Source organism: Brassica rapa, chromosome A06 (assembly GCF_000309985.2).
Source record: "Brassica rapa cultivar Chiifu-401-42 chromosome A06, CAAS_Brap_v3.01, whole genome shotgun sequence".
In the NCBI taxonomy this organism is placed as follows: Eukaryota; Viridiplantae; Streptophyta; class Magnoliopsida; order Brassicales; family Brassicaceae; genus Brassica; species Brassica rapa.
The window spans coordinates 28,898,563-28,918,838 of NC_024800.2; the positions used below are offsets into that span (position 1 = coordinate 28,898,563).

At 35.5% G+C, this 20,276-nt stretch overlaps 6 protein-coding genes and 1 pseudogene across 8 annotated transcripts; 4 read left to right on the forward strand and 3 right to left on the reverse strand.

Annotated features, from left to right (window-relative positions):
* Positions 1-233: 233 nt before the first annotated feature.
* Positions 234-10,449, forward strand: LOC103828053 (F-box/kelch-repeat protein At4g39240). The gene is made up of 4 exons (XM_009103640.3): positions 234-2,760; positions 5,075-5,081; positions 10,022-10,266; positions 10,299-10,449. Exon 1 carries the CDS (start codon positions 1,414-1,416, stop codon positions 2,542-2,544), a length of 1,131 nt encoding a protein of 376 aa, XP_009101888.1. The 5' UTR covers positions 234-1,413; the 3' UTR covers positions 2,545-2,760; positions 5,075-5,081; positions 10,022-10,266; positions 10,299-10,449.
* LOC103828054 lies at positions 2,888-5,081 on the forward strand. 2 transcript variants are annotated; one of them, XM_009103641.3, is made up of 3 exons: positions 2,894-3,870; positions 3,945-4,067; positions 4,292-5,081. In XM_009103641.3, exons 1-2 carry the CDS (start codon positions 3,547-3,549, stop codon positions 4,044-4,046), a joined length of 426 nt encoding a protein of 141 aa, XP_009101889.2. In that variant the 5' UTR covers positions 2,894-3,546; the 3' UTR covers positions 4,047-4,067; positions 4,292-5,081. The 2 variants fall into 2 exon arrangements, with proteins under 2 accessions (XP_033128051.1, XP_009101889.2); XM_033272160.1 differs by having other exon boundaries at positions 2,888-3,870; positions 3,945-5,081.
* Positions 5,088-9,732, forward strand: LOC103828056 (annotated as a pseudogene).
* LOC103828055 lies at positions 9,677-10,694 on the reverse strand. Its single transcript, XM_009103642.3, has 3 exons — positions 10,473-10,694; positions 10,041-10,247; positions 9,677-9,962 (listed from the first exon to the last, which is right to left on the reverse strand). Exons 2-3 carry the CDS (start codon positions 10,239-10,241, stop codon positions 9,864-9,866), a joined length of 300 nt encoding a protein of 99 aa, XP_009101890.1. The 5' UTR covers positions 10,242-10,247; positions 10,473-10,694; the 3' UTR covers positions 9,677-9,863.
* Positions 10,695-11,109: 415 nt separating this feature from the next.
* Positions 11,110-14,724, reverse strand: LOC103828058 (glucose-1-phosphate adenylyltransferase large subunit 3, chloroplastic). Of its 2 annotated transcripts, none has more exons than XM_009103644.3 (14): positions 14,488-14,724; positions 13,727-13,955; positions 13,520-13,645; positions 13,181-13,444; positions 13,021-13,104; positions 12,884-12,939; positions 12,704-12,797; positions 12,438-12,623; positions 12,264-12,344; positions 12,096-12,182; positions 11,913-12,017; positions 11,710-11,816; positions 11,554-11,614; positions 11,110-11,470 (listed from the first exon to the last, which is right to left on the reverse strand). In XM_009103644.3, exons 2-14 carry the CDS (start codon positions 13,943-13,945, stop codon positions 11,369-11,371), a joined length of 1,572 nt encoding a protein of 523 aa, XP_009101892.1. In that variant the 5' UTR covers positions 13,946-13,955; positions 14,488-14,724; the 3' UTR covers positions 11,110-11,368. The 2 variants fall into 2 exon arrangements, with proteins under 2 accessions (XP_009101892.1, XP_009101891.1); XM_009103643.3 differs by lacking the exon at positions 14,488-14,724 and adding an exon at positions 14,266-14,398.
* A 1,034-nt stretch (positions 14,725-15,758) lies between these two features.
* On the reverse strand, positions 15,759-16,889 carry LOC103828059 (40S ribosomal protein S25-4). The gene is made up of 4 exons (XM_009103645.3): positions 16,687-16,889; positions 16,525-16,599; positions 16,202-16,336; positions 15,759-16,008 (listed from the first exon to the last, which is right to left on the reverse strand). Exons 1-4 carry the CDS (start codon positions 16,687-16,689, stop codon positions 15,895-15,897), a joined length of 327 nt encoding a protein of 108 aa, XP_009101893.1. The 5' UTR covers positions 16,690-16,889; the 3' UTR covers positions 15,759-15,894.
* Positions 16,890-17,121: 232 nt separating this feature from the next.
* LOC103828060 lies at positions 17,122-20,010 on the forward strand. The gene has a single exon (XM_009103647.3). The coding sequence runs from the start codon at positions 18,953-18,955 to the stop codon at positions 19,787-19,789; it is 837 nt and encodes a 278-aa protein (XP_009101895.1). The 5' UTR covers positions 17,122-18,952; the 3' UTR covers positions 19,790-20,010.
* Positions 20,011-20,276: the final 266 nt, after the last annotated feature.

The following is a 20,276-nucleotide window of genomic DNA, read 5'->3' on the forward strand; positions in this document are numbered from 1 at the left end:
GAGCAAAAAGCATCATCTAATAAATATTAATATTAAAATATGCCGTATATATGTTACTATCATTTAAATTTAGTTAAATTTATATATTATATGTTCGTACCAATTTAATTATATAAGTAATAGATAATGAATTTTTAATTATTCAATATCTATTTATTATTTCATAATATGTTATAAACATATAATATATAAAAATTATTTTATATATAATGTTCATCCCGCGCAAGGCGCGGATCTTAACCTAGTAGCTTGTATATAAAGAGATTTTGAGGTCATGAATGAATAACATAGAATATTTGATGTAAATACCTTACTATATGTGTACACAATACATGTGTAAATATCACTTACCATACTTGTATATAAACTCCCTTGTACATTCATTAATTAATGAAAGATATGGTTTAAGTTTGTTACACTTTTAATATGGTATCAGAGAAGAAATGATTGTTTCCGCCATTTTCAACGTTTTCTTGACTTCGTGATCTTCGATTTCCTTTCATAAGTGTTTCGACAGATTCTCGATGGTTCTCTTTTTCTTTGGATCTTTTTTGTTCGTGATTTTTTGGATTTTATCTTGGTGGTGGTTTATATAACTGCAAAATTAACATAAATATGAATGTCAAATAAGTTAACCAATTATTCTAATCATAGATTCAAACTATCTGAAGTACAAATTGATATTCGATGTTTGCAAAACTGAATTAGATTGGAGCTATTACAATATACTTTGTTATATATCGATTGGACTTATCTATTAGTTTATTTCGTTATCTCAAATGTAATAGTTTTCTTTGTATCGACGGGCTTATGATCTTATAGCTTATATATAAAGAGATTTTGAAGTCATGAATGAATAACATAGAATATTAGATGTAGATAGCTTACTATATGTGTATATAATACATGTGTAAATATCACTTACCATACTTGTATATAAACTCCCTTGTACATTCATTCATTAATTAATGAAAGATATGGTTTAAGTTTGTTACACTTTTAATATGGTACCAGAGAAAAAATGATTGTTTCCGTCATTTTCAATCTCTTCTTGACTTCACGAACTTCAATTTCTTTTCATGAGTGTTCTTGTTGATTCTCTTTTTTTTGGATCTCTTTTGTTCGTGATTTTTTTAGATTTCATCTTGGTGGTGGTTTATATAACTGCAAAATTAACATAAATATGAATGTCAAATAAGTTAACCAATACTACAATGATTTCACAAATATGTTATTTTGATACATTCTATGCGAATTAAGAAAATTACAAAAGATATTAGTACCGTTAAAAAGACTCAAAATGTACCGTTTCGTACACGATATGGGCCTAAGCCCATTTAAACGATTAAATTATAAATAGTAGGCCCCATCTTCGCATTTCTTTCGTGCGGTTGACAATTCACAGCGACGGTTATGCATCTTTTAACTGTTACAAGTTCCTCTGGCTCTAACGCCGAGAAGCCGCCACAGAAGAAGAAGAAAGTGCATGGTCCGAGGCCACTGTCGCTGTTACTACTTCCAGATGAGTTATCTCTGAACTGCTTAGCACGCGTGCCCCGATGCTACCACCCGTCGGTTTCAATGGTCTCCACAACCATGAGGCGTCTCATCGCTTCTCCAAAGATTTACGTTGAAAGGTCATTTCTCCGCCGCACGGAGAACGTCCTCTACGTCGCGATTCGATCTTGCGTTACAGAAACCCCTCGATGGTACACTCTCAATCTCAAACCTTTCGGACAACAAGAGTCTGGAGTAGTTAACCATAGTTTGGTTCCTGTCCCGTCGTTCCCTGCGGTTCCTCCCTGGGGAATGTCCATCGTCACCGTCGGTTCGGAGATTTACGTTATCGGTGGAAGCGTCAACGACAAGATGGTCTCCACTGTGTTCGTCATCGACTGTCCATCTTACACACGTCGCTTCCTCCCTAGCATGAAGCAAGCACGCGCCTGCTCCGCAGCGGGAATCGTCGGCGGGAAGTTGTACGTGATCGGAGGGTGTAACCCTCGGTCGTCGAACTGGGTGGAGGCTTTTGATCTAAAGACTCAGACATGGGAGACAGTGACGGTTGTGCATAACTTGGAGGTGTATGAGAAAATGATCAGGAGTTTCGTGATGGATGGTAAGATTTGCATCATGGATCGAAAGAGTAGCTTTGCTTACGATCCGAAAGAAGGAAGGTTGGAGAGGGACCCGTTGTTGAACGGACAGTGGAGCGTGGGTTCTTGCGTTATTGATGACAAGTTGTACGCGTTTGGTCGGAGGAATACGATAATGGAGTTTGATCCAGTGGCGAGGTTTTGGAGTCAAGTGAGTGGTCTTGAAGATCTTCCTGATAAGACTGAAGGTTCTAAAATGGTGAATTATGGTGGCAAACTTGTTATTTTGGTTAACCTTCAACGGCGTTCGACGGAGATTTGGTATACGGAGATTGAGTTGGAAAGGAGGGAAGGAGGAGAGGTTTGGGGGACGGTCTTGTGGTCTAATCGTGTGCTGGCTTTTGAAGATTCATATGTTATTTTACGATCTCTAGCTGTGTCATTTTGAAAATGTGTAGGAGCAGCGTGGTCTTATATCAAGATGAAGATTTAAGGCTGTAAACTATTTTGGATGTTGAATTTTATTGCCTTTGTTTCTTTGTTGTACTAATCTGTAGAAGTTGTTTTATTTATTTATGAATAAGCTATGTGACATTATCGACCAAAGTGCTTTTGAATTGTTTTAATTTTAACATGGTCAAAATTCTACCTGGAGTGAGACTTTGTCTTAGGGGATTTTATAGATTGGAACAACTTCTTGATGAAAACAATCTAAACTATATTAAAAGGGAGATATACTCCATTTTCAGCATGTCCACGTCGTTCATAAAATCAGCCAATCATAGAATTTTAAAATGCCACCTCACGTCTGCTTTAATCGACACAAGAAAAATATTGGATCATTGGTGTGAGCAAATAATAATTCTTCATGGCCCATTTCAGGCCTACCTCTCTCAGACCTAATATTCAACTAAACAAAAAGTCACTCTTTCACCTTCCACTACTTCATATATCCATTTTTTATCTTTGGAATTCTGAAACAGTCCGATGAGAACCACTTCTCAGATTTCCAAAACTCACTATATAATATCCACAGCCTTCTTCCACTTCCTTCGTATTCCAACTTAATTCCACACTCCAGCGACAAAGAGGCAGACTCTTACTCTTCTCCTTCCTCACTGCAACTTTATTAATCTCCTTGCTTTAGCCTTTTACCTCTCAAGTCATTTTACCATTTCTTCTAACCATCGGCTCTCACCTGATTTCCTTAGCTAATTAATTTATTACGTTTACAGCAGCTCACCCTTGGAGAGCAACCGATGGAGAGTGTGAAGAGGGAGACATCAAAAAAATGTAAACGAGTTTTAAGAGAGCAAAAAAGCGACGGAGTAAGCGATGGGGCTTTTGTTTCTTGGTTTTGTGTTCTGGTCAGAGAAGCACATAAAAGAAAGCCAACATCGTTCTTTTTTTAGTGTAAAGCCAACGCCACTCAACTCTGGTACTTAGTCCGATGGGATCTCCGCCGCATTCTCAATCATCCATGGGCCGCTACTCACGAGAATCCTCCTCAACCCGATTCTCCGGGTCTTTGAAACCCGGGTCTCGGAAAGTCAACGACGGCTCAAAGCGGAAAGGACACGGCGGAGAGAAGCAGTGGAAAGAGTGTGCGATGATCGAAGAAGAAGGGTTGTTAGATGACGGCGAGAGAGATCGTGGCATGCCTCGTGGGTACTATGTCTTGGCCTTCATCGTTGGGTTCTTCATACTCTTTGGTCTCTTCTCTTTGATTCTGTACGGAGCTGCTAAACCTCAGAAACCGAAGATAACTGTCAAGGTTAGTGTTCCGATCTGAACTCTTAGATTTTAAATCTGATTCAAGAATCCAATTCTCAGATCTGGACTTTGCAGAGTATAACATTCGAGACGCTCAAGATCCAAGCTGGTCAAGATGCTGGTGGTGTAGGAACAGACATGATCACCATGAACGCGACTCTGAGTGTTTCGATTTAGGCAAACATCGTTCTTATTCAGGTCATTCTTCCTCTTACATATCTGCTGTAGTGTTTCGATTTTAATTGTCATACCTGCCTTAAGTATTGACATATCTGATGCTCTACCTGTGGACTCTGGAGTAAAGTCCTGTTATGTAGTGATCTATGATGTTCTCCCTTGATTATTGCATATTAAAAAAAATGATTACCATACAATATGAATGCAAGTATCTCCAATCATTTTTTTTACATACATGAATACAGGAACATATATTACTTCTGTCAAGCACCAAGAGAGGACTACTTTCAGCGAGCCAAGCCTTACAAAGATCATCCTACCACTGCAAGGTATCCTCTTTTTCATATTGGTGCACCTTTGATACTTAGATTGTGGTTTTTTGTACTTTCATCAACACGGGAGATGTCATCTGGAGATGTTTCCGTTATATAGTTGTGCTTGAATGGTTGGATATGGGTTACTAACACATGATGCAGAAGCTGGCAAAGGATCTGAGTGTAGTGATGCCGGTTAGCTTTTTTTGAGTAGGCAAATTAACGCACTTACAACTCTATTGACATTATTGACTCTGATGGAACTAACCTCGGGATTTATAGGAAGTCGCATACCCCTGATGGACCAGGTGAATCAAGTTTGGGGTTAGAAACCCCTCGACTTTCTTTTGATGATATATTTTCTATTCTTTAGGTTAAGAGAAATATTTTTTCAATCATGGTGACACTGGCTTTAAAGTAGTTTCTGAGTAGAAGAATCTCCGAATTAAACATTTTCTTACTTTATCATTGCTATTTGGTTAACATGTATAAGCGAAATTTTCTTGCTTAGCTTTTTCGTGTGATTTATAAGTAGACAAAATCATAACTGAAGTATTGGTGCAATGTTTTATTCAGCTATATGTTGGGATCAATGGTTTCCCGAGGCAGCTATACTGTTTTATCCCACTGCCATTGGCTCTGAACCTCAAGACCAGGGATTGGATTCGGGGTGATCATTGGAGGAGCCTTTCCTGCTAGAGCTAATGTAGTGAGCTATTAGGTCTCATCACTGTCCATTTTCAAAGTCTATCTTGACACGATGTGCATCTGCCGTTGAACTGAACAGTCCTTTTTTCAACAACAAATCGATTTTTCTGCAATGATCAACAATGGAACCGACGGAGCAATCGGTTTCAAGAATTTGTGAGCGAAATATATTTTGCATGCACACGTCGATTATGTTTATAACGTGATGGACTTTGCAATTGGGCAACGTCTTTAGGTTTTCAGAGAACAGACACATGTGATTATAAATTCAAATTAGTATGTTTTCGTAGTTGGCATTTTCTGTGATTACTACATCGTCCAAATTTCTTATAGATTTCTTTTTGTAAACCTGAAATATACAAATACTAAGATATATATTCTTTTTTCTTTAGCACTTAATTATTGAAAAAGCATAACTAATAATAAATTCTATTTCAATTTTAATTTTAACTTTTTAAATAAATACTTTTTAGTCATTTCATCTTTTCATTGGATTTCGAAATAAATTACATTGTGAAACAAAATAAAAATCTTCATATCTATTTAATACACTAAAACAGAGAAAATATATAATAATCATAAATTATGACTTTCTGTTAAATACAAAACAAAAGTTAATACTTTAATATATAAATTAACTGTATAAGCTATTCAAATAAAAATCTAGATACAAATTATAAAAATCAAATATAAATAATAGTTTATCAGCTGTTAATATGAATTGAATCATCTATATAATATCTGAAGATATCAAAATTAATATTTTATAAACATTATTGAAAATATATATTTAATTTTAAATATATAAAGATAAAGTAAGAAGTAGCATCCTTATTTTAATTATGAAGAGAAAAAATTTAACAAGAGCTTCAATAGATAAATGGTTTTAATTTGCACATTTTCATCAATTAGGTTGTAAATATTGCATATCATATTCTAACTACAACAATTTTATAACAAAATAAAATAAGACTCTAACATATACTTTTTTTATTTCATTTTAATTACCGTTCTAAATTCACGCCAATTAAAAAAAGGTAAAATGTTCGATTTTGCCCTTATTTAACAATTAGAATTCTATTGCTTTAATTTTTTTCTTAATTTATGTAGAGGTAAAGAAACAAATTAATGACATAAATTTCACTGAAACCCTAAAACGACATTTATTTTGTAAAATAATAAATTGTTATACAATATTAAGTCACTTAATATGAAAGGGAGAGAGTATGAAATACGTTCTCACCAACTTTATTATATAAATTTATAGTAAGATTACATAAAACCTACTATATTATTTTATTGGGATGAGATCTCATATCATGTGATTGCTTTGTTTGCTTTCCGAATTATTTGTTTCCAACTAACAAAATCTTATGCCTATTGACTATTGTAATTGTTATTATATTTTCATGTACAACTTATGATATTAATAGCTCCTAAGCAAAACTATTAGTTTAATGATAGAATTTTTAAGTAGTTACTTTCCACTAATAATTATATATATGTTAAAATACTAAATGTAGGCAATCAAATCTAAGTCCGGTCTGTTTCCAATATCAGTTTTAAATTGGAAGCTAAACTCAAAAACTCTACACTATAAAAGACAATACACCAATAAAAACAATAAATTCAAGTAGATTAAAAACATAACCCAAAGTATAAATAATAAGAGATTAAAATCACATAATGTGAGAATAAATGTTATTGATTATAAAGTAGGCTAACAAAACAAACATAAATACCAAAAATAAAATAAATCACACAAATAAATACCGTATAGCAAAAATTATTTGTATGAAATTTGTTATTTGAACTTAGAAACACTGAGTTTATTAAATTAGATTTATTTATTATAACTGTAAGAAATTATGTTTTAACCGTAAGAAATATATTATAAAACATATAAACAAATGACAAATAAAAAACAAAAACCTGATATAAAGTATACCAAACAAAAATTAGATGCTACAAAATGTTTTACTAAAATCCTAAGTAGGGCAATATCCTTTTTAGATGTTAGTCTTTATTGAAATATATTTCATATATATATATATATATATATATATAAGCTGATTAACTTTAGAAAGAAATTGATTACATTGTTTTTTCAGACAAGAAATATTTTCTAAGGAATTATATTTGGTTTGAACTAATAAATTCTTAACATAAGAAAGAAAATAGGGGCCAAAAACATAAAAATAAAAATAAATGTTACACGAAAATTTAAATATATTTAGCAAACAGATACTTTATCAAAAAACTATTATGTAACATTTTAGTAATTTTTCCAGATATACTTAAACATATATAATCAATTACTAATCATTAAAATTATAACTATTTATTTTTTTCATGGATGAAAATATTGTAAAGCATGAACAACAAAATCAAACAATATAATAATGTTTTAAAAAATCATAACAGAAAATCTCAAGTTATCATGATCTGTTTTATTATTTATAATGTTTTACATAGATTTAATGTAATATAATGTGAAATATTTTAAAATATCAATTTTTAAAAGAAAATGTATAGAACACAATCCGCGCGTAGCGCGGATAAAAAATCTAGTTAATCATAATAATCATAACGGTTCGACTGTTGACCATTTTGGAAATAAGAAGAACGAATAGGAAATGCACGTAAAAGAATAAAATTACAGGAATGAAAAAGAATGGTTGTTTTATAAATAGCAGGGAATAAGAAGAAAAAAATATTTTTTATGAATGATAATAATTTTTAGGGATTTCATTATTCCCGGTTGTTCTTTGGTTATCATTCACACCCAAAGTTTATTTTCTTTAAAAAATTTATCTTCTAATGGAAGCTTTCATAAACGACATGGGCCTAGGCCCATTTAAACGGTTAAATATAAAAATGAGGCTTCTTCTTCTCTTTTCTTCCTTGCTTCGCCGTTGAAGATCTTACAGCCACGGTTATGCAACTTTCAACCCTTACAAGCTCCTCTGAATCGCCGAAGAAATTGCATCATGATGATGCGCCATCGTTGCTGTTACTACTTCCAGAAGAAATCTCTCTGAACTGCTTAGCACGCGTGCCTCGATGTTACTACCCGTGGGTTTCACTGGTCTCCACAACCTTGAGGCGTCTCATCGCTTCGCCGGAGATTTACACTAAGCGTTCAGCACTCCACCGCACAGAGGATGTCCTTTGCGTTGCGCTTAGACCTTACGGTAGACGAACCCTTCAATGGTACACTCTCAATCTCATCAAACCTACTTTCGGACAACAAGAGTCTGAGGTAGCAGTTAAACACCGTTTGGTTCCTGTTCCTGTCCCTTCGTTCCCTTTGGTTCCCTATTGGGGAATGTCTATCGTCACTGTCGGCTCAGAGATTTACTTCCTCGGTGGAAGCGTCGATGACAGCTTCGTCTCCACTGCGTTCGTCATCGACTGTCCGTCTTACACGTGTCGCTCCCTCCCTAACATGAAGCAAGAACGCGGCGGCGCCGCCGTGGGGATCGTCGGCGGGAAGTTGTATGTGATGGGAGGGTGTGACCCTCAGGGCATCTCCATCCTTATTCCATTTTTTCCTCTAAAATGGAGTAAAAATGAATATGGAATAAGAAATGCTCTAACCCAACTCCATATCTCACTCCATAATGAAATTTACTCCATAAATGGAGTAATCTATCTTTTGTTTGTTAAGGAGTAGGATTAGAGCAATTTTACTTCATTTTCACTTTTACTCCATTTTAAAGGAAAAAATAGAGTTTTACATTGGAGATGCTCTCGGTCTCCGAACTGGGTGGAGGCTTTTGATCTAAAGACTCAAACTTGGGAGACTGTGAGGCGTTTGGATGACGTGGAGGTGTATGAGAAAACGATCAGGAGTTTCGTGATGGATGGTAAGATTTGCATCATGGATCGAAAGAGTAGCTTTGCTTACGATCCAAAAGAAGGAAGTTTGGAGAGGGACTTGTTGTTGAACAAGCAGTGGACGGTGGGTTCTTGCGTCGTTGATGACAAGCTCTACAGTTTTGACTGGCAGAAAGCGTTATGGGAGTTTGATCCAGTCTCGAGGGTTTGGAGCCGAGTGAAGGGTCTTGAAGATGTTCCGGGCGACCGTGATGTCACTAAGATGGCGAATTGTGGTGGCAAAATTGCGATTTTGTGTAACGTTGAAAAGTGTTCGACGGAGATTTGGTATACGGAGATCGGGTTGGAGAGGAGGGAAGGAGGAGAGGTTTGGGGGACGATCTTGTGGTCTGGTCTTGTGCTCTTTCTTCGGAAGGTTTTTCTACCATTGTACGATCTCTGTCTGTGTCAATCTGATGATACACCAATGCACCATTCTTTGTTATAATATATGGAATGTTATTTTATGTTGCAGCTTGAAAATGTATTGGAGCAGCTTTGTTTGATCAAGATGAAGATCTAACGCTATAAACTATTGGTTTTATTTATTTTTATGAATAGCTATGTGAACTTATCGACCAAGTGCTTTTGAATTGTTTGAAATTAACATGGTCAAGCTCTACGTGGTCTTAGGGCGATATTATAGTAGTGTGCATTCAACTTCTTTATGTGCACGTTAAGCATAAAGATGAAGATTTCCTCTTGAGTTTGGTGCTTTATTAGTTCTACTTCTACACAAAGTTGTACCTTCCACATCGTGCGTTATAACAAAGGGCTTCACTGTTTTTCAACGTTATATTTTGGGAACTACTAAGAGTAATTAACACAAACTCAAAAGATTATTGATTTACAAAATGACATAGATAAACAAGAGGAAAAGGACATGGGTGGGTATCTTCCAAGGACATGACACTCTTTAATCCGACACTGTCGTTTGAAGAGGCAACTGACTCTCGACTCCTCCCTTGGATTCCTCGGCCTGCTTCTCAGCCACAGCCTTGGATAATCCAAACATCTGAAATCAAATCCATTGAGAGAGAGAGATGTACACCAAAACAATATAGCCAATAAGAGAGAGTTGAGGAAGAGGAACCTTGCTGATGGTCTTCTGGAAGCAGGTCTTGTGTTCATCCATGGAGGCATGAATGAACTCATCGATGTGATCTTTCACGTCCTCAAAGAAAGTGGCATCTTCCTTTACCTTCCTCCTACATGACGACGCGATGGCTGGTTTCGGTTTCGGATTCGGATTCGGAGGAGGGTTTTGTGTTTCATCTTTCGGTGGTGTCTCCATTTGTGCCTGCAAAGTCCATCCCAAAGTAAACACAGAGAGAGAGAGAAACCCAAGTAGATATATAGTATTATTCCTAGCAACAAAAACTGAAAATTTATCTATCTTTGGGTATTAATTTATTTCTCAAACCAACCGATTCCACAACAGTAAGCAAGATACGCACCAAGTGTTCGACCAAATGCCAAACAGAAACGAACAAAAGAAAAAATCAAAACGAAAGTGGAAACTTACAGGTCGTCGACAACGTTGCGGAGATGATTCTGAAAGTCTCAATAAGAGCTTAAGCTTTTACCTTTCTTTCTCTTCCTGCTGCTGCTGCTTCTAGAGTTCTCTGCTAGCCAAAACGATTAGTCTTAGATGATTGCATATATATATAGTTGGTTCGAGAAGAACACGGACCTTGGCGAACAAGGGTAGAAAACGCTGCGTTTTGTACTAAAAAAGGGGCTGACTTTTAAATAATTAGGCCGGCCCAATTAAAACTTGATTACCAAAACGCTGGGTTATGGAGAATAACTTTTTTTCCTGATTGGGGTGAATTGAGTTAAGGTCCTTGGGTTATTATATATTTACGTAAGAATGTACCAATTAAAGTTACTTTATCTTATTTGACCCCAACCATCTAACTATTTACGCTAAAATTACGCTATTATGTTCGATTTAACTTAACCCTCATTATTCGTCTAAGCCTTAAATAAAAGAATAATGAAATACAGGGTCAAAATTGAATTATAATCATTAATCAGCAGATCACTTAGTGAGTGAATGGGTTGACGTTGTGTGCTACGACCACTACTCTGTCATGAATACAGAGAGAGTCATGGTTAATGTTAGTTTAGCTGTTTGTTTTTCAATGCGCGGATAAATATATGATTTCAAAGACAAATGGATATCAAGATTTTGACTGACATTCACGAAAAGAAAGATAGATTTATAGGTAGATCACTCTTATTGGTAAGCTTAAACTCTCTTTTGGTTCTAAGTAGTACTCTCAAGTAATTTACATTAAAAACATTATCACAACTGTCTCTGTTTTCACTGCTTCCACCCAAAAACAACACTTCAAAAACACCTCAATCAAGATCGTTGGTCAAGAGTGTTCTCAATCAGATCACTCCGTTGTTGGTTCATATGACAGTGCCGTCTTTAATGGTAGCCTTTTCCACAACCACAGTGATCCCAGACCTAATGTAGAACCCTTCCTCTGGCCTATCAGCTTCTTGCACATCCTGAAACCAAACCCACACAAAAACCATGTTAACGTTAAGAATGCTCTTTGATATTTTTACTCATCTTAAAGAAGAAAGCATACATCACTGTTCAAGATCATCACGTTCTTCCCGATCTTTGCATTCTTGTCAATGATGCATTTCCTTCAATGTTGTTTCAAAATAAGATAAAACATCAGACTATAGGAACTAAAACTCTGAGAAGAAGAAGACACAAGAAGGAGACTTGGGTTTGTTACCTGATCTTTGTGTCTCTGCCAATGCCAATTGGTACATTGCCTTCCGCGAGCAAAGACGCTATCTCAGATTCGGTTTGGTAACTATCCGCTCCCAACATCAAAGTATCCTGCAAGAAGAAAACACCAGACTTTCAGTTTTTGAACCAAATAATGTGTCACTATCAAAGCTGAGTGGAGTCTTTTTTTTTTTTTTACACAGAGACCTGAAGCTCAACACCATAGTCAAGACGTGACCTTTCACCAATGATGGAACGTTGGATGCTGCATTCTCCCAAGAAACATCCGTGTGATATTATCGAATCCAGTATCTGCATTAAAATAAAGGATCAATCAAACCCCATTAGTAGACTCATTGTTCACAGGCAAAATAAGAGGGGAGTGTTTACGCGGCATTTTTCGGTTTTGGTGGGAGGTAGAAACCGAGGTGAAGTGTAGAAAGGTGTATCCTGATCATAAAACTCAAACTTGGGATGCTGCATAACAACAAGAACACATAGGAACCAAGATCAAAAGATAAGATCAAACACATTTCTAAGTATTAAATTAAAACTAACCTCCTCGACAAGAGCAAGATTAGCATCATAGAAGCTCTTTATAGTTCCAATATCTTCCCAATAGTCTCTGTAGACGTATCCCTTAACAAAAAGACAGTTTTGACTGAATCATTTTCCAATAAAAAACTCACGAAAGTGTTTAAAACAGAAAAGAGCATTTCTATTTTTCTTTACTTGAACATTGTGATCTCTTATAGCTGCAGGGATGATCTCAGATCCAAAGTCATTGGAACTCGGATAGCGCCTTGTCAGAAGCTTCAGCAATGCTTCGGTTTTGAAACAGTAAACTCCCATTGATGCAATGTACGGAGATTTCACTGCTTCTTGTTGAGACAGTCCAAGCATTGTCGTATCACTTTGCTGCATATCCAACATTACAACCGTGTCAAAAACAACAGAACAAAATATTCGTTTTTATTTGGAGATAAAACCATATATACCATTGATTTGAGATCGATGCCAGTTGGTTTCTCACAGAAATGGACTACACGTCCGGTTCGATCAATGTTCACTAGTCCATAATCCGATGCACGACTGAACCAAACCAAACCAAACCAAACCAAACCAAGGGTTAGAAACTTAAGACCAAAAGGCAAATCATAGTGCTTACAGAAACTAACCTCTCACCCACTGGCGCGCACGAAAGAGTAATATCCGCGTTGCTATCCACATGGTACTATTTAAATGCATATTGTTTAGAGTTTGTCAGCAAAAAAAATAGTTCTTTCATAATCTTAAGAGAAACTTTGTTTATTACCTGAACAAAGTCCATGTAGTTCATTCTGTAAAGATGATCTCCAGACAAGATGATAATATTCTCAATGTTCCTATTCTTAGCATCCTATATTATTCATAAAAACCAACTAATTCATTCAGACCATTTCAAAGAATCACAAAGTAAATAAGTTATTTCATACCTCAAACACCCAGAGAAACTTTCTGACAGCATCTGCTGTTCCTTGAAACCACTTCTTCCCTGCTTCACCAGGAGTCTGTGTAGCAGCTAGAACCTCAACGAAACCATCTCCAAAGTTGATGCCATTCCCGAAATAAGTACGAGCCAAGTGGCGGTTGAGGGAAGCCGAGTTAAACTGAGTGAGCACGAAGATCTTGTTGATGCAACTGTTAATGCAATTACTCATGGGGATGTCGATCATCCTATAGCATCCACCCACAGGAACCTGCAAAAAAAATAGTGTTTGATGAATCATCAAAAAAAAACAAAGAGTTTAGTAAAATGAGTAATAAATACTAACAGCTGGAGTTGCAGCTCGCTTGGTGAGAGGGAAGAGTTTAGCTCCATTGCCTCCTCCCAGAATGATTGCTGCCACGTTTTTGGGATCTGCTTTTCTTCTCTCCCCCAACATCGAAGGCTGTAGTCTCTGCAAACCCATAAAAACAATCAAATTTAAGGCAAATCTCTAAGACAAAAGAGTTTTTGATGAGTCTGATCATTAACCTACCAAAGCCTCTTTAGCATTCTTTGAAGTAGCAACCGCATAAGCAACACCTGGGTTCAACGACTTTCGATATCTTAACTCCTTGGAACTCGAATCTGAAGCAAAAGATTTAGAGAAGTTTCCTTTGATCTTCTCACCCCAAAACTTGTTCTCTACATTCTTGTAACCGTCTTTGGGCAAGACAGTGTTTGTCCCCAATCCCAAGTAGCAACAAGAATCCATATTTTTTAAGCTGGAATGAAACAGGACAGAATCGTAAAGCTTGTTAGTAAAACAAGTAAAGTGAAACAACACACAAATACTGTAACCGAGTACCAAGAGAGTGTGTATTTTCAACATCTAATAATATTTGTGCAGAGGTAACAAAATCTTTTTTAAACATAGAAACAATAACAGTTGCCTTAAAAAGAGATTATAACTTTTAAAACATGAACCGAACAAGTGTTTGGGTCAAAATGAGTCTGAACCAGAAAAAAAACAGTTAGATCCGAGTAAGTTATCAGATCACAAAAAACTAGAACATTAAACGAAAGATAACTAACATGTTCATGGCCAAAATTTTCCAAAATGCAAAGAGTTTTCCGGGAAAAAAGGAGACTTTTGATCCAGTTCTGAAGAAGAAACCTCCAAAGGTGAAAACTTTATGAAAATGTTCTCAAGGAATACATCCATACATTAACACAAGACAGAAATTTAGTACAATCGTCAACACAGCACATAGATATATATAATAAGAAGAAGATGGAACAGATGAAAGAACTCACCAGAATGTAAAGACCTTGTTCGCCTATTGTCTGGTTTTGAATTAATGTGATATGTCCTTCATGCACCCAAAGGAGAGAACGAGGCGAAGTGATCAGTGAGGAGCTTCCAAAGCTTTGATCTGATATTTATTCTCTAACTTTTTAATCTTCTCTCTCTTCTGTTCAAAACAGGAAAATTACAGTTTTAATTCATCTTCTGGTTATAATTTTTTTGTTCTTATTCCCATTAGAAAAAGGTGCTCAATTCTTAAATTTTATTTTTAGTAAGTTAGAAACTAAAAATATCTACCCTTCTCGATAGTATCTAAAATATCTTTAAATTAGTTAATTATTAAAAAAAAATTAGAATACACCACGTTCTCTGCATAAATTTATCTAGAAATATTATATTTTTTGTACAAGTGAATCTTTGTTTTGAATTTGAAACAGTAAAATAATGCTATCATCTTTCACAAAGATCATGTGAAATGTTACCAAACAAAGGCATAGGTGTCTGTGTCTGACAATGAAGGTCACTGAACCAAAATGAACGACTCTCCTTTCTCCCATACTTTTTGCTTCGGGGAACCATATGGGACATGTGGCGCTCAACTACAGTTCTGTCTACTTGTATGTGGACCCAGGCCCATTCTATTCCCATTGGCCCAGCCTAGAGGTGCGCTATATCGTCCGTACACGTCATATCACGCCAAAAATGTCATAGAGTCTCTATGAGATTTACTCCTATAATGGTTACACGTTTTAAGGGAGGATTCGATGTAATGCAAATTGCAATTTGTAGGGAGTAGATTTTGATTAGAATAGCAATGGCCCCTTTGATTAACGGGGGAGAAGGCGAGATGGAAGGGCCCATCACGCAAGGATAATGCTTATATGTCGGACAATTATTTGAAAAAATCTACACTCAAGCGTAAGTCCAATTAGCTAAATATAAACACTAGAAGTCTTTGGTTACAAGACAAATGTATACAAGTATTTGTATGAAAAATTGACCGTGAAACGTATGGCCTGCAGACACTTTCATTTCTAATAGTGTGAGTAACTGAGTCGTACTATATGAAATATCATTTTCTTATTTTATTTATGAACCATTTCTTGTCCGAATTAATTGGCGTATTACTTGTAATTATGTTTAGTTAAGCTATTTATATTCGGATAATTTCGTAAAACTAAGTGCAATTCCCATTCATGATGAATTAAGTTTTTTAAATTGATTTATGTACCAAACCAGAACGGGTGCTTACGAAGAAAATGTTACATGACGAATCGGGTGAAGACAAAAGCTAATGGTTGACTTGAATTTAGTAAGTCTCAATGCATTAAAATATCTCGAAAACAAGATTCTAACAAAGTTCTTGAAGAACCAAACAAAGGAGGTAAGAAAAAACAAATTAAGAGCAAAACATATTAGGTGTTGGTGGCACGAGTGTAGATCTGCTGACTAGAGTGAGCAGCGACCATCCTGATCACACCTTTCGCCATCAGCTCCCTAATAGCCCTCCTTGCTAAAGACCCGTTAATCTGCAGTTTTCAACATTATTCAATACGGATCACATTGTTATAATAAATATACTTTTGAAGTTCTAGAAAAGATCAAGATTTATATATCTAGTTAAATTGTTGAAGCAAACCAATCTCATGAACAACGTCATATTACTAACTAGGATCATACAACTAACTTGATTTTGAGACAAGAAGTATGTAATAAACATACCCTCATACGGTCGGAGAGAATGGAAGGAGTGATGAGCTTGAACTTGGGAGCTTCAGTGAGAAGCTTGTCGTAAGTAGCCTGATCAAACAAGACCATGTTGTTCACCTTCTCCTTTTGCTTTCCCTTGCTCCACTTCTGTTTTTTTCACAACATTCAACAACAAAAAAAATGAAAATCCAATACCAATCAACAACAACAGTGATACCAATACCAATATCATGTGAACAGCTAAATTAAACATCACATTTCGCAGAACCTACATGTAGCTACTAACATGCATATATATATTTATGGAACCTGAGCATGATTAAGAGAAAACGAACCTTCTTCTTCTGCTTCCCGCCTCCGGATTTCGCTGGCTTAGATGACGGCGGCGGAACCTTGTCCTTCTTCGGTGCCTGTAAAATGAATATAACGATTCAGACGAGAGAAAGAAGAAACATAGATCTGGCAAATAGAGTGAGGGAAGAAACGTAGAGAGATACCATGTTGACTTGGACGGAGACGGAGGAGCTGACGGCGAATTAGAGGTGGTGAAAGATGAGAAGGAGGAGGCTAAGGTAGAGTTCGATCTATGGTTTGCTCTTATAAACTCTAGGTTTTTTGAGGTTTCGACTTAATGTGTGTACGGGCTGTTTTAATTAAAAGCCCATAATAATGTTCTTTTTGTTCAACTGAAGCCCATATAATCTTTAGGATTGTCTTGTTTTTTGTTTGACCGAAAGTTCATTAATATTTTCTATACTATAAAATTTAGATTTCAATTCTCTAACAAAATAAATTATTCAAAATATTAGAGAAAATGATTATAAGAGATCATCGATATTGCACAAAATGTACCGTCAGAAATGGATATCATAGCTCAGAGTGATGCAATCAGATAGAAATTCTCATAAACCAGATATAATTATCGGTCGGACCGTCTATCGTGTCTTATGTAATAGCATAATTAATCAAAGAAAAAACTTATTTTTTATTTCCTTGCATGAGATCGAAAACCATACTAAAACGTAAATGTACATCTTAAAATTTTAGACGATAACTAATAAACATTTTCGTTGGACTTAACTTCTATGTAGTAATCTATTATTTGTGGTATCAAACACACTGACTATAGACCAATAAACATCGAGTGTAAATAAGTTGTATGTCTAAACATGGTTAAAATTCACATTTTATTTGACCAAAAGAATTCACAATAAAAACTCGCTTCCACGGAATAATAATGACCAAAAATAAAGATTCAATATGTAGATAACAGGATGATATATGTGATCTTTTTTGTTTTGTTTCTACGGGCATTAATAGGACAAGTTATGAACGATCCGATAAAAATCCAAAGACACATTTCACTTGTGGACGTTATGAAACAAGGAAGACACCACCAATAATGAATCTCCTTTAAACTTTTTGATAAAGGAACTGAAGCTTTTGTCAAAGTGTATCCAATAATGAAAATTTTAAATTTTAAATCATGAGTCTATGCTTTTGGTTAGAAAGAGACAAGACATTAAAGAAACAACAAAGGTTTTTTTGACCTACAAGCCACTTCTCCATCTCTTAATGAAGAAGTAATTGCATTTTATATATTTATTTATTTTCTCAATTTCCTCACATGTTATCTAGTGAAATGTATATTTAGTGCTGATTTTTTTTTTTGTTATATGATATAAGAGTTAACCAACGAGACAGACACATCATATAAAAAGTTCATATTGGCCATAATATACAAGTCTAGCCTAATATATAACCGAAAATATGTGTATTTCTGATTCATAATGCACATCCCACAACAAATTACATAATAAGTTGTTTCGGTATAGTGGTGTCACAGTGTGCATGCTTTATAGATCAAGTTTATGAATATCAACTAATAAATACTACGTGCTACAAGTAATTTTCACATATCAATTCACGGTAGCTGCTTTAATGGACTAGTAAATTAAATACAAAATGGACTAAGTCACTAACATAGTGCGAGGTTTGCTTTTGTTTTGTTTCAATCAAAAGTAATACAAGTATTGATTTTAATCTAATATTTATTTGGTGGGAAAAATTCTCAAATATTTCCTTCTTCCTTTTAGAGTCTAGTAGGATATAACTAATGACAAATTTCCACAGCTGATTAATCTATTGTATATAAGATTTTTGTAACGAGCAATTACTAAGCAGCATAGCAATTGTATGAAGAAGTTTGTAATGAAAGGTGATATTCAAAGAAGTGAATTTTGTAATTAAGATGCTCTTCATCGTCTCCTATAGTTATTTATTCATAGTGATCGTTTTAACTAACCATGCATGGGAAGAAAATCATATGACGTTGTGCAGGATTTCCTTCCTGCAAAGAGAATTTATACCACGTTACACATTTTATGAATCCAAAAACAATAGTTAAACCGCGCTTTGTTGTAGAATGCAATACATTTAAATTTACTGTTAGTTCTTGAGTTGTATCAGCTTATTTATTAAAAAAAAAATAGCTGAAAGAAATTAAAGTAAAAACTTATCAAGCGCACTGAGTGGACACAATATAAATACTCACATAGACCAAAGCTAAATTCTCTCAAGAAACAAAGTAAAAGAAAGAAAGAAAAAGAACAAAGAGAAAAACATATTATTCTCCTCAGAGTAGATTCTCAACTTCTCTACATGAATCTAAACTGAGAATTCAATTGGTCTCTTCTTCTCATAGAGATCACACCTTCTTTGTTAGTTTTTATTTTCCTTCTTGTTCGGTTCTTCTCTTCACCAATGGATTCTTTTACTACTCAGAAAACTAAACCAAGAAAGACAAAGAGGCTTGCCAAAAAGTCTCGTGTTCAGATAATCTTGGATATTGTTTCTCGGACGATCGAGACAATTGTTGTTCTGGTTACGGTTTCTAAGCTCTGCTACCAGCTCGTTGTCACGTTTCATGATTCTGGTGTCGCCGCGGTTATTCTCGCAAACCGTAATCTCGCGTTTGTTGTAGGAAACGCGATAGTCATCACTCTTATCGCGAATTCCGGCCTTCTCTTGAATCAAAAAGCTGTTCCGAAGTACAAAAGCAACGATCTTTACGTGGAGTTTGTTCAGGAGAGTTCAAGGAGAGATGGTGTTCCACGGCATGAGATGAGAAACAGAGGAAAACAGAGCGAAGCAGAGAAGGAGGCTAAAGAGAGCATAACCGAAACCAGACCAAAACAGAGTGAAGCAGAGGAAGAAACACAGAGCAAAGCTGAGAACATACCAAAACAGGGCATTTCCGATCAGGGAGAGGGACAGGTTGTAATTAAGAAGAAGACAAAGAAGATCATTTCTGAGAAGAGAGTGAAAATGAGCAAACCTGAGAAGCTAACAGAGCAGAGCACTTCAGTGAAGAAGATGGAGAAAGAAAGCATAGTTGAGCCTCAAGAGGAGAGGCAGCAAATACAGAGTTACCAACGAAGCAAGTCAGAGAATTTGGAGGGTTTAAAGAAGAGTTACTGTGGGAGATTAAAGAGATCGGAGACGGATGCCTCCTCTGAAAGAATTGATTCTGACGACGAACTCCGATTCAAGATCGAGTCTTTCATTGCCAAGCAGAGGAGAAATCAAAATGATGATTAGTTTCGTGTCTATTTAGATTTTTTAAAAATATATTTTAAAATGCAACCAAATAACGATAGCTTCTGCAAATACCCTTCACGTTAAATTACCATGCTACGTTGCGGATTACCTTTGTGTTACCTTTGGAAAACAGAGTATTTTTTTCAACTATCGCCATGTGGTAGGTGAACCATTTTCAACAAGGTGTGCGTAGAGTATAAACTTTTGGTTATCTCACCTAATTTCCCTTTTGTTTTAACGGAAACAAGTGTAACTATTTAGTTCTGTGGAGGTGGATACTTGTATGTGATTAGAGACCTATTTCATTTATCTAATGAGTTTTGTAGTTTTTTTTTGCTTTGTATAATTTGATAATTCTGTAATGTTATCTACCATTTATTGTGTTTTTCTCTTCTTCTTCTTTTTTGGGACAACTTTTTATCTTCAAAAACTATTTTGGAAGAATTTTTGTCGGTTACTAATTTGAAAAGGCAATAAAATCCATGGT

Bases quoted from the DNA above. Each gene is read 5' to 3' on its own strand.
- LOC103828054 (XM_033272160.1), top strand. From the start codon at position 3,547: ATGGGATCTCCGCCGCATTCTCAATCATCCATGGGCCGCTACTCACGA. The intron at 3,871-3,944 runs GTTAGTGTTCCG...TGGACTTTGCAG, and splicing joins AACCGAAGATAACTGTCAAG to AGTATAACATTCGAGACGCT.
- LOC103828053 (XM_009103640.3), top strand. From the start codon at position 1,414: ATGCATCTTTTAACTGTTACAAGTTCCTCTGGCTCTAACGCCGAGAAG.
- LOC103828059 (XM_009103645.3), bottom strand. The intron at 16,337-16,524 runs GTTCGTTTTCTC...TGAAAAAAACAG, and splicing joins GCGGGAAGCAGAAGAAGAAG to AAGTGGAGCAAGGGAAAGCA. The intron at 16,009-16,201 runs GTATGTTTATTA...TGAAAACTGCAG, and splicing joins TTCTCTCCGACCGTATGAGG to ATTAACGGGTCTTTAGCAAG.
- LOC103828055 (XM_009103642.3), bottom strand. From the start codon at position 10,241: ATGGAGACACCACCGAAAGATGAAACACAAAACCCTCCTCCGAATCCG. The intron at 9,963-10,040 runs GTTCCTCTTCCT...ATTTGATTTCAG, and splicing joins TCCAGAAGACCATCAGCAAG to ATGTTTGGATTATCCAAGGC.
- LOC103828060 (XM_009103647.3), top strand. From the start codon at position 18,953: ATGGATTCTTTTACTACTCAGAAAACTAAACCAAGAAAGACAAAGAGG.
- LOC103828058 (XM_009103643.3), bottom strand. The intron at 13,105-13,180 runs GTATGAAATAAC...TGAATAATATAG, and splicing joins AGTTTCTCTGGGTGTTTGAG to GATGCTAAGAATAGGAACAT. The intron at 12,940-13,020 runs GTAATAAACAAA...GCATTTAAATAG, and splicing joins ACTACATGGACTTTGTTCAG to TACCATGTGGATAGCAACGC.